This window comes from Podarcis tiliguerta (genome assembly GCF_965153285.1).
Source record: "Podarcis tiliguerta genome assembly, chromosome: 12".
NCBI lineage: Eukaryota > Metazoa > Chordata > Lepidosauria > Squamata > Lacertidae > Podarcis > Podarcis tiliguerta.
Window position 1 is genome coordinate 4,521,863 of NC_139545.1, and position 16,354 is coordinate 4,538,216.

The 16,354-nt window shown below is 43.0% G+C and overlaps 1 protein-coding gene across 3 annotated transcripts in view; it reads right to left on the bottom strand.

Moving 5' to 3' along the window:
* SUGCT (succinyl-CoA:glutarate-CoA transferase) overlaps window positions 1-16,354 on the bottom strand; it is a 320,741-nt gene that overhangs the window by 301,877 nt on the left and 2,510 nt on the right. For all 3 annotated transcript variants that reach the window (XR_014503864.1, XM_083407090.1, XM_083407091.1), the window contains exons 2-6: window positions 15,439-15,490; window positions 15,278-15,351; window positions 6,144-6,229; window positions 5,848-5,898; window positions 153-273 (exon numbers count right to left, since the gene is read on the bottom strand). Coding sequence is in view for 2 of the 3 variants with exons in the window: in XM_083407090.1 (XP_083263216.1) it covers window positions 153-273; window positions 5,848-5,898; window positions 6,144-6,229; window positions 15,278-15,351; window positions 15,439-15,490 (384 nt within the window). In the remaining variant the exon portion in view is untranslated. The remainder of the gene's footprint in view (window positions 1-152; window positions 274-5,847; window positions 5,899-6,143; window positions 6,230-15,277; window positions 15,352-15,438; window positions 15,491-16,354) is intronic.

Genomic DNA, 16,354 nt, shown 5'->3' on the forward strand with positions numbered 1-16,354 from the left:
TTCCACAACTAACACTCCACTAACCAGAATGTAAATGAAAAATAAAAAGCAGATTTAGAAAAAAAAATGCCTTTCTTTCATTTCAAAATACCAGAGAAAAGAAATAAAATTGCTGAATACTTTATCACTGAGGTGTAACGCAAGTTAAATACCTGTTATTGAACAGTAAACAATGTGAGGTGCAATCTTGTTAATGTCTTCATACCCCAGGCCCATTTCAGCCAGTTTCCCAGGGACATAATTCTCCACAAAAACATCACAAACAGCTGCAAGCTGGAAATAAAAAGGTGAGGATGAGTCAGACTCTTAATGAACTTCCAAAAGGTCAGCAACTTCACAATGTAATTTAATTTAAAATTTCAGTAAACAAGACAGTTCTAGCACTGCTGTGGTACCCAAGTCAAAAACCAAAAGAGCCTCGCTTAATTAAAATTTACAATCCTGCACGAATGCTTTTTACACCCTAGGCAATGACACAGCAGACATGATGTCTGCCTTAGAGGGGCAGATTCTCCAGTAAAATGTTCAATATTTCAGATGTATGTTGCCACCATGCGACTGTGGCAGTGAGTTGCCATAGGAGCTGTCTAGGCATAACAAGGGGCAAAACCTACATTGTAATTGTCAGTTACTGTTTCAGGAACAGGTGCAGAAGAAACAGAAACATCAATTTACTTTGTTTTGCTGATAAAGCTGGTGATATTGTCAAAACACTTCATATATAGGGTATCTTTTTCAATGGTGTGTTGGCTCTTGGAAATCTGAAATTCAAAGACCTGAAATAATCAGCTGAACCCTTAAACAAGACTGCCGTATGGGAGACCATTCTTCCCCGGATGGGGTGCAGACAAGAGGGACGGGGTGGAAGGGACAGGTAACAGCCTTGAGCAGGAGGTTACAAACACCTTCTGTTTCCATATGCAGCTCTGGGGTTATACAACAGGTGCAAAGGTTCTTGGTCATTGCTAAAAGCAGGGATCGGGATTTTCAAGTTTGTGTAACTCTTCTTGAGAGTGAAACTGAAGTTTCAGAGCATATATTCACAACTTCTGGAACGAAAACCTGTACCCAGGTGCCTTAGAGGGGCAATGGAAAATAATCCCATTGAGTTTGTTAGTTTAAAAATATATATATATTGAATGGGGAAATGGCAACTTTCAATGTGGCATGCTTTCTCAAAAGTGCAGCTTCGTGAGCTACATGAAACTTTATTCCCAAGTAAATAGGCACAGAATTCATGGGACTCTTGCCAGTAAATATGTGCAGGATTAGGCTGCACGGAAACAAATGGAACTGGATCTAGTCATGACTAACTTGCAATCCTAATGGTCAGTCTTAGCTTTTCTAGAATGTATACAGTCCTTTTGAACTCATGGTATCAAGATATCCTGCTTTTTCTTCCATGGCCCATAATATTCCATGCCTCTGATCACACATAATTCATTTTATTTGTAAACTCCTTTTCCATACTTCAAACCATACTCAAGGCAGCTTACAACATGAAAAAATACATAATTGCAACATAACAAAAGTAGTCATGAGCAACAAATAAAACATCAAAAAATACACAACCAAATTGAGCAATTTCCACATAGATCATAAGAATATCTAAAATAAGGATACGAAAGTTAATATCAATAACAGCAACAACACCCCCAACAAAAAACCCTAAGCAATGCCCCAGCCCAAGAATCATCAGCCCCATTCAAATATGTCCTTATAAAATAGCATTTATATCTACCCAGAGCACACATGTTAACAAAGAGTTTGTGGGTATTCATTTACTGGAAAGGATGTTTCTATACTTGAGTACTTTAAGTATGAAACATAAACATTAGCTATGCAGTACATGCCTTCCTCTGGTTTTGTACTATTTGGGCTGTGCAAAGTTCAGTTATTAACACATATTAACACCTGTGTCTCTACTTTTCTTCCACTCCCCACTAAATATATGCAGTGAAGCTATACATCTACAGTGGTGCCCCACAAGACGAATGCCTCGCAAGACGAAAAACTCGCTAGACGAAAGAGTTTTCCGTTTTTTGAGTCATTCCGCAAGACGAATTTCCCTAAGGGCTTGCTTCGCAAGTTCTCGCGAGTTTGCAAGTTGCTTTGCGAGTTTGTTTCCTTTTTCTTAAAGCCGCTAAGCCGCTAATAGCCGTGCTTCGCAAGACGAAAAAACCGCAAGACGAAGAGACTCGCGGAACGGATTAATTTCGTCTTGCGAGGCACCACTGTAGGTTGTAATGAATTTGGGTTAGACCAAATGGGTTTTTGGGATTTCCTCCTGTGGATTATACAGCTGCAAGATTGGATTCTGCGGAAGAAGAAACTGATAGCAAAGAAGCTAATTTCATCCTGTTACATAAACAGCCTAACCAGGTCTGTTAATTATCTAACTTGTAATGTAAACTAGGACAGTGAGTTGCCAGAGAGAGGAATAGCAGGATATCCTCCTGAAAGTAAGCAGAAAAGGGCAAGCCTCACTGGCTGGAAGAGGTGTCAGCAAGGCATTTGTGTCTGAAAGATGGAAAAGGACAAAACAGAATGAGAGACCTGACTCGCTTCTGTTCCGGATCCAGTGCTCAGGTTTTGGAAAGCAAGCCCATGGCCCCCAAGGCTAAGGGGGAAACAGATCCACAGAAGTGCTGATGCCGTGACCTTTCCTTCTTATGCTCAGCCTGCACATATGATTGTATAAATAAATATTATAGTGCTGAAAAAGCCAGCAGTCTCCGGTGACCTTCATTGCAAGGAAATGAAACTCAAGGCCCTGGGAGACTGAGACATTGAGATCTCTTACCACTCAGAAACTGGGGTGCACTTGACAATATTATTTAGGATCAGCACCAAATAAGTTTTGAAGCCTGGTTTTGCCCTGACTGTGCCTCCTTTGGCATCTGAGATAGATGCAACAGCCATGTGTGTTGTCCGTTGTAAGAATGGGACTCCATCTCTCAGGGCTAACACAACCGGTCCCACAAAAGCACTCTAGCACCCTACTCTTGCAGGAACACCCTCCTATTTCCCATGGCCCAAATGCACTCTCCCCTCCACATAAGTAAATGTACAAATATTAAGGTCAGATTTTGTTGAGAAGCGACCTGTTTTAGATTATTTTAAATTGGCCAAGAAATCATTTTCTGAAAAATATCATATATCTGGCTGATTAGTATGAATACACTGGAACTGGTTTCTGTAAACTGGTGTCATCATATCAGCAATCACAACCATTATTGCTCTAGCTTTTGTGATTGTTTAGCTACACTTAAGGCTAAAAAAGAACCCAGGCCAACAAATATGTTCTTCCATCAGAAGAACAGATGGGAACTTAAAACAACAACACTGTACACCACTTAGGCAAAGCTTTGTTGCTGAAAGAAAAAGAACACATCCTTATGAGCTTTGTGTAGCCAGAGAATATCTTATGGATGTGAATCATGCTTGAATGAACAGCATCGCATGCAAGCGTAGAATGCCTATCGTTTACAATTACTCCACGTTCTGATTTTTTTTTTATTTCATTCTTACATTTTGCAAGCTAGACTAAACTAATCAAATTACTGCAAAGCTAAGACAGTCGGAGAGAAAAATAGAATCGTAGGTCAAGGCAAGAATGGTCAGGGTCAAATGAGTATTTGGCTGCTATCTTAGAAGCTGATGAATTATTTTTTTAAAATATCTGTATTATTATCGCTTCCCAGAACATCTACAATTTAATGAGTTGATGGTGAATATATTTGACTGCTCCCATTTGGATTATTTCATCTGAATCTGTTGTGAAGGACAACTTGGATATATTTTGATACCGGTAGAAAAGTGATTTGTCCATTGGGGGCTTCTTGGGCTCTTCCCATATGTCTGTGTCAGACCAGCAGCCAAGATGAATCAACAACAGAGAAATACTATTTTGTGACAAGGTTCTGGAGCCTCCTTAATCATTTCAATCAAAATGGGGAAAGTTTCCCATAATTCAGAGACTGAAGAGTCTACAGATAAATAGGAAATTGACAAAAAGTGAAAAAAGAAACCAGATTATTTCTGTGGCTTCTGATCTATTTTCTTGCATGCCAAAGGCATTTTGTAATCTCTGCCAGAGCAAAAGAAAATGAAACTATCAGTTCTGCTTCCTTTCTTCCTAGTATTCAGCATTTTCACCAGTGAACAAGCTCTCTGAAGCAATCAATCATTCCTTTTCAGCAAACACAGCAACGCTGCAGTGCTCTGACATCAAGCAACTAAACTGATGCAAAAAATTATGTCATTCTGCTACATGTGTAGACTGACTTTCACATGTAGCTATGAAAAGCAGAAAAGACCGTGATGACTTTGAGAAACTGAATCAGAAACGGACACATAGGCCTCTTTCAACAATGACTGAGGAAGTCCTCCTGATCTTAATTATCAATTTTATTCATTCATTCATTCATTCATTCCCCACTGTTTTTCCTCGACAGGAGTCAAGGTACAGGATAGAACTAGCGCAATCTCTTTTCTCCTGCACCGCAAAACCCAGGAATGTTTGCCATCTCCTGGGACACAGACTTCCCATCTGCCTGCCAGGCCATGCTCCACAACCTGTTCCAGGTGGTGAGAGGGCAGCAGGTGGAGACTGGACAGGTATGTGGTGATTATAGTGCCTTGGAGCTTGGATGCTTCATACAAACAACATGACTAACAGCAACTGATAAGCCAATACCCCACCATGAATGTGTCTAATCTCTCTTTGTAGCCATCTTAGCCCAAATACATCAGTGTATTCCACAAATTTATTTTGTCTGTCTTGATTCAACTGCTAATTAACTTCACTGGATGATTTCCAAATCTACTATAGCAAGAGAAAAAGAAAAACACACTCTCTATTCACTTTCTCAATGCTATTAATAATTTTCTAACACCTATCATGTAGAGCATGATCCTTTGCAAGTACACTTGGGAGTAAGTCTCATTTAGTCAAGTGGGATTTGCTCCCAGGTAAATGGGTACAAGATTGCAGCTTGTGGGTATAAACTGCAATCTTGTACCCGTTTACCTGGGAGCAAATTCCACTTGACTAAACGAGACTTACTCCCAAGTATACTTGCAAAGGATCATGCTGTTAACCACTTTTTTTCCTAAACTAAATAGCCCCAAACAACAAGGCATTCTCTAATAAGAAGGTGTTCCAGTCCTCCAAAAATGCTGGTTGCCCTCTTCCAACTCTATAATATCCTTTTTTAATGGGGAGAGCAAAATACCTATACTTGTTCCAAGTGTTTTCCCTCTTTCCAGAGAGCCCCCTGGAAACCTAACGGGGCAGCAAGAGCTGTTGGGATCGTGAGCCCTTTCATCCTGTGCTCAGATTGTGTAAATAAAACCCTATATCCTAAGGACACCACAGTCTAATTTCATGTTCATTCTAAGGAAACTGAGCCCTGGTAAAGCGTGGGAACCCCTGGAGTCCCTTGCCGCACCAAGATCAGGGTGCACACAAAGATACCCAACAGTCCGTTTCCTTCACAGATGTGATATATTCAATAACAAAGGGTGAAATACAAAAACAACAGAACAATGGGTGAAATCCATTTGGGACAGTCTTCTAAAGCAAAAGACATTCTGCTAGTGGCAGCCTCATTCTTAATGCAGGGCAGGAGCCAAATCCAATGGAAGGCAGAATATGGCACAGTGCTACCATTTTATACTTCTGTTGTGTGCACAACATTAACTTTCCCACATCTTGCCCTAATGTTACGCTGGATCTCACCCAGCATTTGCATTCACATGTTATAAAAGCAATTTCCCTGGGAAGTGCTCTTAATCTACAGGCTGCATAAATGAATCAGGGGTTTTTTTGTATTTAAAACATACCTCTTTAATTATCTTCGCTCCCTTAGGATTCTTCATATTAACAGCTATGCTCTAGTAATGGAGAAAGAATGCAATATTCTTAATAAGATTATAACAAGTTCCCATTGAATTGTTTTTGCTAAAACAAATAAAATCAACTCTGGTGCTTGTTTAAAGTACTAAACAGTTGCACCCAACAATTAATTTCTAAAACTGACAGTGATATTTGGATATATGACAGGGATTACACAGATGGAAGAAAAATGTTTCTCCCTTTTAAAAATATTCAGCAGCAAGCGGCTGGATAACCTTCTTACCTTTTTGTTTCTGTTTACACTGAGAAAGTAAACGCTTTCCATCCCAAGGAAGGGGGGTCCCCAGGATCTTGTATCATCCCCTGCTCCTGAAAATGATAATGGCCGCGTGAGTAGGCTTCCAGAAGTTTCCTGCACCACAGTACAAATGCCGACTAACATACCCCATGTTCCTATTTCAAGTTCACCTTCAAATGTCTTCATCATCTGACAGCCATGGTTGCCCTTTAATCTACTACTGAAAAATGAGGACACCATTTTATTTCAGCAAAACAGAAGTATTACTTCTGGGCTTGAATACGGGTAACTTTGGGGAATGAAGACGAGCAGAAGGAAAAAGAGAAGAAACTCTGGCCCTGGCAGCTTTGGTTGCTAGATTACATCTGTGGTTTTAAAAAGCTCAAAAGGTTCTGTCTGCTGCACCTCTTGCCCCTTCGCTCACCTTCCTTTCCTGTGGGCAAAGTGGCAACAGAGCAAGAGGCAGAAAGGATCATAGAATCATAGAATAGAATCATAGAATCATAGAGTTGGAAGAGACCACAAGGGTCATCGAGTCCAACCCCCTGCCAAGCAGGAAACACCATCAGAGCACTCCTGACATATGGTTGTCAAGCCTCTGCTTAAAGACCTCCAAAGAAGGAGACTCCACCACACTCCTTGGCAACAAATTCCACTGTCGAACAGCTCTTACTGTCAGGAAGTTCTTCCTAATGTTTAGGTGGAATCTTCTTTCTTGTAGTTTGTATCCATTGCTCCGTGTCCGCTTCTCTGGAGCAGCAGAAAACAACCTTTCTCCCTCCTCTATGTGACATCCTTTTATATATTTGAACATGGCTATCATATCACCCCTTAACCTCCTCTTCTCCAGGCTAAACATGCCCAGCTCCCTTAGCCGATCCTCATAAGGCATTGTTTCCAGGCCTTTGACCATTTTTGTTGCCCTCCTCTGTACACGTTCTAGTTTGTCAGTGTCCTTCTTGAACTGTGGTGCCCAGAACTGGACACAGTACTCCAGGTGAGGTCTGACCAGAGCAGAATACAGTGGCACTATAACTTCCCTTGATCTAGATGCTATACTCCTATTGATGCAGCCCAGAATTGCATTGGCTTTTTTAGCTGCCGCGTCACACTGTTGGCTCATGTCAAGTTTGTGGTCAACCAAGACTCCTAGATCCTTTTTACATGTACTGCGCTCAAGCCATGTGTCACCCATCTTGTATTTGTGCCTCTCATTTTTTTTGCCCAAGTGCAATACTTTACATTTCTCCCTGTTAAAATTCATCTTGTTTGTTTTGGCCCAGTTCTCTAATCTGTCAAGGTCGTTTTGAAGTGTGATCCTGTCCTCTGGGGTGTTAGCCACCCCTCCCAGTTTGGTGTCATCTGCAAATTTGATCAGGATGCCCTTGAGTCCATCATCCAAGTCGTTGATAAAGATGTTGAATAAGACCGGGCCCAAGACAGAACCCTGTGGCACCCCACTAGTCACTCTTCTCCAGGATGAAGAGGAACCATTGATGAGCACCCTTTGGGTCCGGTCAGTCAGCCAGTTACAAATCCACTGAGTGGTAGCATAGTCAAGACCGCATTTTACCAGCTTCTTTACAAGAATATCATGGGGCACCTTGTCAAATGCCTTGCTGAAATCAAGGTAGACTACATCCACTGCGTTCCCTTCATCTACCAGGCTTGTAATTCTGTCAAAAAACGAGATCAGGTTAGTCTGACATGACTTATTTTTCAGAAATCCATGCTGACTATTGGTGATCACAGCATTCCTTTCTAGGTGCTCACAGATTGTTTGCTTAATGATCTGCTCCAGAATCTTCCCTGGTATTGATGTTAGACTGACTGGGCGGTAATTATTTGGGTCCTCTCTTTTCCCCTTTTTGAAAATAGGGACAACATTTGCCCTCCTCCAGTCTGCCGGGACTTCGCCTGTTCTCCAGGAATTCTCAAAGATGACTGCCAGTGGTTCTGAGATCACATCTGCCAGTTCTTTTAATACTCTTGGATGCAGTTCATCTGGCCCTGGAGACTTGAATACATCTAAACTAGCCAAGTATTCTTGTACTATCTCCTTAGTTATTCTGGGCTGTGTTTCCTCTGCTGAATCATTTCCTCCAAATTCTTCAGGTCGGGCATTGTTTTCTTTATCGGAGAAGACTGAGGCAAAGAAGGCATTGAGGAGTTCAGCCCTTTCTGTGTCCCCTGTTTGCATTTCACCATCTTCTCCTCTGAGTGACCCCACTGTTTCTTTGTTCTTCCTTTTGCTACGAACATACCCATAGAAGCCTTTTTTGTTGCTTTTAACCTCTCTAGCAAGCCTGAGTTCATTCTGTGCTTTAGCTTTTCTGACTTTGTGTCTACACGTGCTGGCTATATGTTTGAATTCCTCTTTGGTGGTTTCCCCCCTTTTCCATTTTTTGTACAAATCCTTTTTTAATCTTAACTCAGTTAAAAGTTCTTTAGATAGCCACCCTGGCTTCTTTAGGCACCTTCCATGTTTCCGTCTCATTGGTATTGCCTGAAGTTGTGCTTTTACTATCTCCCTCTTAACAAACTCCCAGCCATCATGAACTCCCTTTCCTTTTAGTATTACTGTCCATGGGATCTCACCCAGCACTTCCCTAAGTTTTATGAAGTCGGCTTTCTTAAAGTCAAGAAATTGAGTCCTAGTATGCTTGGCTGCTCCTTTCCGTTGTATAGTAAACTTCAGAAGAGCATGATCACTTGCGCCTAATGATCCTTCCACTTCTACCCCATTAACCAGGTCATCGACATTGGTTAGGACCAGATCTAAAATGGCTGTTCCTCTTGTTGCTTCTCCCACTTTCTGGACAATGAAGTTGTCTGCAAGGCCAGTGAGGAATCTGTTTGACCTTATGCTCTTGGCTGAGTTTGACATCCAACAAATATCTGGGTAATTGAAGTCCCCCATTACTACTATCTCCCTTCCTTTTGCATGCTTGGCCATCTGTTCCAGGAAGGCATCATCTATGTCCTCCGTTTGGCTTGGGGATCTATAGTAAACTCCCACAATGAGGTCACTATTATTCTTCTCTCCCTTAATTTTGACCCAAATGCTCTCACTTTGGCTTTGAGGTTCTAAATCTTGGATCTCTTCACAGGTATACACATCCCTGACATATAACGCCACTCCTCCTCCTTTCTTGTCTGGTCTGTTTCTCTGAAATAGATTGTATCCCTCCATTTTTACATTCCAATCGTGGGACTTATCCCACCAGGTTTCAGTGATGCCTATTATGTCATATTTAGTTTGCTGTACCAAGAGCTCAAGCTCATCTTGTTTATTTCCCATGCTTTGTGCATTAGTGTACAGACATTGAAGTCCATTAGTCATTCCCCCGTGTCTCTTATTTAAGGATTTTTTCCTCCCACCACTAGGTCTGCTTGCTGTTTGCTCCATTTGGTCTATGACATTTGGATGATCATCTTCATCAATTAATAGACTCCTTCCTTCAGGAGCACTGTCTCCCTCCCCCACATTAGTCAGTTTAAAGCCCTCCTGATGAGGTTTCTGAGTTTTTTGGCAAAAACATTCCTCCCAACCGTTGTGAGGTGCAGCCCATCGCTTGCCAGAAGTCCATCCTCAAGAAACTGCAGTCCGTGATCTAAGAATCCAAACCGTTCCTGTTTACACCATTTGCGAAGCCAGCTGTTTACTTCCACTATTTTCCTCTCTCTCCCTGGGCCACGTCGTTCAACTGGGAGGACAGATGAGATGACGATTTGTGCATTTAATTGCTTCAATTTCCTGCCCAGAGCCTCGTAGTCTCTTTTGATCTTCTGGAGGCTATTGCTTGCAGTGTCATTGGTTCCCACATGAACCAAGAGGAAGGGGTAATTGTCAGTGGGTTTTATGATTCCTTGCAGTCGTTCAGTTACATCTTGGATCTTAGCCCCGGGGAGACAGCACACTTCCCGAGACATCTTGTCAGGCCCACAGATCACTGCTTCTGTTCCCCTCAGTAGGGAATCCCCTATCACCACTACACGCCTTCTCTTAGGTTTGGTCAGGGTTCTTCCGTGAGCAGTCCGTTCCAAGGTCGCCTGCACATTCCCTGAGGACTGACTTTGCTGCTCATCTTCATATACGTGATCGACTGTAATGAGGGAGAGATCCTCAAATGGAGTCTGCTCTTCGTCTTCCATGCTAGGGGAGAGGACCTCAAAGCGATTGTGTATTTCTAGACAATCAGAGCGAACCCTGGGCCTCCTACTTCTTTGAGTCACGTTTCTCCACATATCGGGCTCCTGTGTTGGTGAACTAGCCTCCTTCTCAGGGGAGTCCCCTGTCTCCTCCTTGGTGGAGACGGTGTGCTCTGCTGCTTCCAAGAAGAGCTCCAGCTCTCTAATTCTTTGGAGCGTAGCTACACGTTCCTCCAGTTGCTGGATTTTGTCTTTTAGGAGGGCAATCAACATGCAATTGCTGCACGTAAAGCTGCCTGCAACCTTTGGCAAGATGGCAAACATTGCGCAGGAACCGCAGGCGACTGCAGCTGTTCCCTCCCCCTCCATCTTGAGAATGTGTCGTTGGGCTTGAGACTAGCTCCCCTAAATCTAAAAGATGGTTCAAACTGCCCTCTGACCTTTGACCAGGGAAAGCAGCTAATCAGCCACAAGAATCACACACACAAGAAAGAGGATACACGTCCTCTTCCACCACCACAAAATTTTTAAAGGTATAGGCATTATTACTTCCAGCAGGACTATTTCTCTCTGGCCACTTACTTGTGAGTAAGTCCCAATGAACAGTGCTTTATTTCTGAATAAATATGCTGAAGAATATGCTGCCAACTGTAGTGCTTGCATCTCATGCTAGGTGGGAGGGGGGAATAGTGGCCTGACTGTTGCTTTCTCAGGAGTAAGTCCCATAGACCTCAATAGGGTTTGAGAAGTCATGTGAAGGATTGCAATGCACGTATATGTTATGACCTGATTTGAAAACCTTTACCTGGGAAATTTGAAAACTTAGGAAGACCTTGGAAAAAAAACCCTCAGTATGTGTTATCTTAGAATTCATTAATTTCTCCTTTTTCCTTAACCCACTAGCAAGGTAAATTCAACAAATTCGTCAAATGGCAGAATGTAGAAAGAACTCAGAACAAGGAATTCCAATAGTGAGTATATTCAGACACCATGGTAAGCCACTGATAACTCTTTGCAATGAATGTGCAAATCACTGCCCCTTTCCTTCTCCCCACTACTGAGCAGCAGCAACAAATCGCAATCCATGGCTTAGTGGGTCAAATCTGGCCCTCAGGCCCTGGGACCATCAACAGTCCTCCAGAGCTCTCTATCTGACTTAAGCCCCATCTCTCGTCAGTCCTGCTTCCCACCCTCCTTGAATACTTTTGCCTCAACAGGCAAAAATATCCTTGAGCTCTTGTCTGGAGGGAGGATGACAAGAGGTGTGTGCACGGCATTTGTGTTTTCCTAAACAAACCACGAGACATTAGGCACAAACCTTGGCTTCAGACGGTGGTTTGCTTGAAATGAAACACAAGTGCTGGTTCAAACATAATACTAAGCCAGCTATTCCGTGATCTGCCTTCTCACTGGAGGAAGGGAACAGCAAAGCAGGAGCACTGATCCACAGCCTGATTTGCTTAACCATAGTCTACTGCTTAGCATTGTGTCAAACTGTGGCCAAGGTTGCTCTGGATTCCATAGTATCCAAGAACTGTTGGCCCTTAAATATGAAAAGCTTCCTCAACCCTTTGCTATGCCAGAAGGCTTTGTCTGCTAATTTCTGCAACTGAAGTAGGCCTTGTCGACAAAGGTCCGTATAGTTAAACCTATGGTTTTCCCAGTAGTGATGTATGGAAGTGAGAGTTGGACCATAAAGAAGGCTGACCGCCAAAGAATTGATGCTTTTGAATTCTGGTGCTGGAGGAGACTCTTGAGAGTCCCATGGACCGCAAGAAGATCCAACCTATCCATTCTGAAGGAAATCAGCCCTGAGTGCTCACTGGAAGGACAGATCCTGAAGCTGAGACTCCAATACTTTGGCCACCTCATGAGAAGAGAAGGCTCCCTGGTAAAGACCCTGATGTTGTGAAAGATTGAGGACACAAGAAGAAGGGGACGACAGAGGACGAGATGGTGGGACAGTGTTCTCGAAGCTACCAGCAAGAGTCTGCGGGAGGCAGTGGAAGACAGGAGTGCCTGGAGTGCTCTGGTCCATGGGGTCATGAAGAGTCGGACATGACTAAACGACTAAACAACAGCAACAGGCCTGGTTGGGTTTTGTTTCTGTTTTTTGGGTCAGTTCTCAACCCTACAAGAAAAGCCTTTGGGGGACGCAGGAACTGCAGAATACGTTTTCTCCTGGTTCATGGCCAATATTTAATGCTGTGATGAAAGCTCTGCAGTTCAATATGGTGGTAAACACAACACATTCATCTCTGGGACCAAGAACAGACCCAGTCTGATGCAGAAGATAGAAAATCAGAACTGATCTATATGATAGAGGTCTCCTTTGTCTGTAGTACTTGAGAAGGCAGGTTGGTGGTTACATATCAAGGATGAAACTCAACAGGAGGTTCTCTGATGTTGTAGCTTTCCAGCGCCAGTTGGGCTCTGGTGTGGGGAACTATTTATGCATCAGTATATTCCTTCTGAAATTGCACAGACTCAGAGGCCCCTACCACGTTTCCCCCGTCTCACATCGAATACCCTATGCAAGCATGCAGATCCTTAGCTCTGTGACTAGGAGACTGGGATTGCTTACTATATGATAACAATAGATATTTTGCACAAGAATTCTCCTGCAATAAGTGGAGCTACAAATGGATACACATGATATGAGGTAAGTTCTTACAGTGACCAGTTAGACATCTGGAGCTCCGATAAGCAACACATGTGCAATTAACATGCCAAAGCAAGAGGTTTCACTAAAGACAGATGTAAAACCAGGTGGTGTGTTTTCTTTTCAGAGGTCACAAGAGTGTTCCTGCAAGGCTCTCTTGCCTGGGAAGCAGGACTAGGAAATAAAGCACATACAAAAGATGTGTTTCTGGTGCAATAAAGCACAAATTAAGAACGATTAGCTTGTAAGGCCTAATAACAAAAGCAACATCCTTTATCAGCGACATCATCAGTTTAGCTAACGTATCTCTGAACCAAACATTTGTAACTAGTCTGGGGCCTGCAGTTACTTCAGTCAGATTAATGCAGCAATGCTAATAGCAATTAGATTCTAAATTGTGCCTTACAACACTTTGTCTTTGGCATGCTGTGCAGGATGCGTCTCAAAGACAAAAATTTAAAATTACAATGGTACCTCTGGTTGCAAACGAGATCCATGCCAGAGCCCCGTTCGCAACCTGAGCAAAACACAACCCACGTCTGCGCGGGTCGCGATTCGCCACTTCCGTGCATGCGCATGACCTCATTTTGAGCATCTGCGCATGTGCAAGCGTCAAAACCCGGAAGTAACCCATTCCGTTACTTCCGGGTCGCGGCAGGACGCAACCTGAAAATGCTCAATCTGAAGTGTCTTTAACCCGAGGTATGACTGTCTGCTCAAAATCAATTTAATATTTTTTTTGTACTAGAAACACGCATGCAACTTGCTGAGTTACACTTCAGTTCTTCAGCAGGCAGAACAGAGGGGGAGCCGTCTTCAGGCATTCAAGGACTGGGGGCTGCCATCCCCTCTTCCCTTGACCTTTGTGTCTAGGGCACGAGATTTGGAGCAAGATTCAAACCTGGAGGGAGGATTCCGTTAGTTGAACCTAGATAGAAACCTCGCTTCAGGCAGGAACTTTTTGTGCCTGCAGGTTCCTGAGGGTGGGGAGGGTTCTAGCTGCTTTCAACTGAATGCAGTCAGCATCCCCCTTCAGACCTTTGTGTACAAAGCGAGGAAGGGCGTGGGGCCAGCCCACACTCACAACCATGGTTGAGCCATCTTGCGTTCTTTGGGATGCATTTGTAAACGCATATTTTATTACATTTTTTAAAATCCCACCATCCTCGTAGGTTTGGGATTTTCACCTTCATAACAACCCGCCACCTTTCTCCTAATCGCAGTACCCTGCGAGGTGGATTAGGCTGAGAGTTGGTAGTTGTCCCCAACAGTTCAGCAGGAAACTGAAGCTGGGTCTCCCCAGTCCAACACTTCAACCACAATACCACCCTGGTACTCTTGCCAGGGTCTTGCAGAGCCAGGTAGAGCGGCTCCGGCCAGGTAGATAATGTGCCCCCCCCTTTTTTTTACCCTGGGAATAACTGAAGTCTTATGAATAAGTAAGTATATAAATAATTTTCACAAAATTTATGCTGACAAATAATTTTATTTGCGTTCGCCTCAGTGCATCCCCTGCAATTGTGAATATGCTGACCGAGGCCCCCCCTGGGCCAAGTGGACCATACTTGCGTTCGCCTCAGTGCGCCTCAATGCTGACCGAGGCCCCCCCCCCCCCGTCTGGGCCTGACTCTTTCTTCACTTCAGATAAGATCACCACTTTAAACCTCTTCGTAGTAAAGTAATGAGATGCTATGGTAACCTGCTACTGTAACCTGCCAGTCTTAGGACAAGCAGGGTTTCAAAATAAAATAAAATAAAATAATAATAATAATAATAATAGTACATTATTTGTGACAAGTCTACCATCTATCTACTCTACTGTGTAGTTTCAAGTTATGAAACTAAACATATTTGCTTCAAAACTGGGAACATAGAAACTGCCTTATGTCAAGTCAATGGTCCATCTAGCTCAGTATTGTATACACTGACTGGCAGCGGCTCTTCAGAGTTTCTGGCAGGAATCTGTTCCAGGCCTACATGGAGATGCAGGGGACTTGATCCTGGGATCTTCTACGTGCAAAGGCAGATGCTCTTCCAGTGAGTTACAGCCCTTCCCTGACTTTCCCCTTAATTTAGCTGATTTTAGAATGTTGGCTAATGCACCATCTTGAAAAAAAAGGTATTGGCTACCATCTAAATAGTTAAGCAATACCTAAATCCATTGAAATTAAAGGTCTTAAACACACTTAGCTCTCCGTGTTGGGACTGCGGCCATTACGTGTGTAATATCGCTGTTTCCCTGAGACGCCTACAGCAATGCCAAAAAAGATTTGGCACAGGAAAGCAGGAGATTAAGTAACTATACCTGGCTTTTCCACTTTAATAACTTCAGCTCCAAGGTCTCCCAGATTCATGGTGGCAAAAGGTCCCGCAAGTACTCTGCAGTGTTAAATTGTGATAATTGTTAGTCACTCCGCTGCGAAGCTTTAAGAATTGTTCTGAGCTGCAGACAGAAGAAACACAAACCTTGTTAGATCAAGAATTCTCACGCCATCCAGTGGCTTCACACTATCTGCACCTGATTTATAAACAGAGAAAAGAATCATTAGAACCATCAGTTATTTATAAAGCTGCTGTTCCATTATGGAAAACTTTGCACCTTCCTCAACATGGTTTTGCCATTCCTATGCACAGAACATGTGTGCCAACACCTCTGGCTTTTGAATGGCTGGAATGCAGCTGACTGTACAAAATTTCCCATCCCTGGTATAAGGATAGATATGTTTAAGATTTAAGAATTATCACTGGCTGCTCTTTGCATTTATTTTCCCTTTTAAACCCAACCCCAACCTGCCAACTGAGGATAACACGCATCGGATGAAGTGGACTAGATGAAGCAAGATGAGCCTTTGAGTGGATTTAACCGTTCAGGGGTCATTTACCTTTTACATTAGATGTTTTAGAAACTGCAAATCATCCTTTTGGCTTTTGGCTTCTTTTTAACTGAAGCTGAAACCCTCTGAAGCTGAAATAATCAATAATACAAGGGGAACTAATGGACAAAGAAGGAACATGGGGTGGGGTGGGGACAGATTTAACTTAATTCAAGATAATGGATTAGTAAATAAGACCAACAGACCAAAGGAAATGGGAGTGAAAGAAAATGGGAATACAGTGGTATCTCGGGTTACAGACGCTTCAGGTTACAGACTCCGCTAACCCAGAAATAGTACCTTGGGTTAAGAACTTTGCTTCAGGATGAGAACAGAAATCATGCGGCGGCGCAGCAGCAGCAGCGGGAGGCTCCATTAGCTAAAGTGGCGCTTCAGGTTAAGAACAGTTTCAGGTTAAGTACGGATCTCCAGAACGAATTAATTTCTTAACCCAAGGTACCACTGTAAAGGGACACGGGTGGCGCTGTGGGTTAAACCACAGAGCCTAG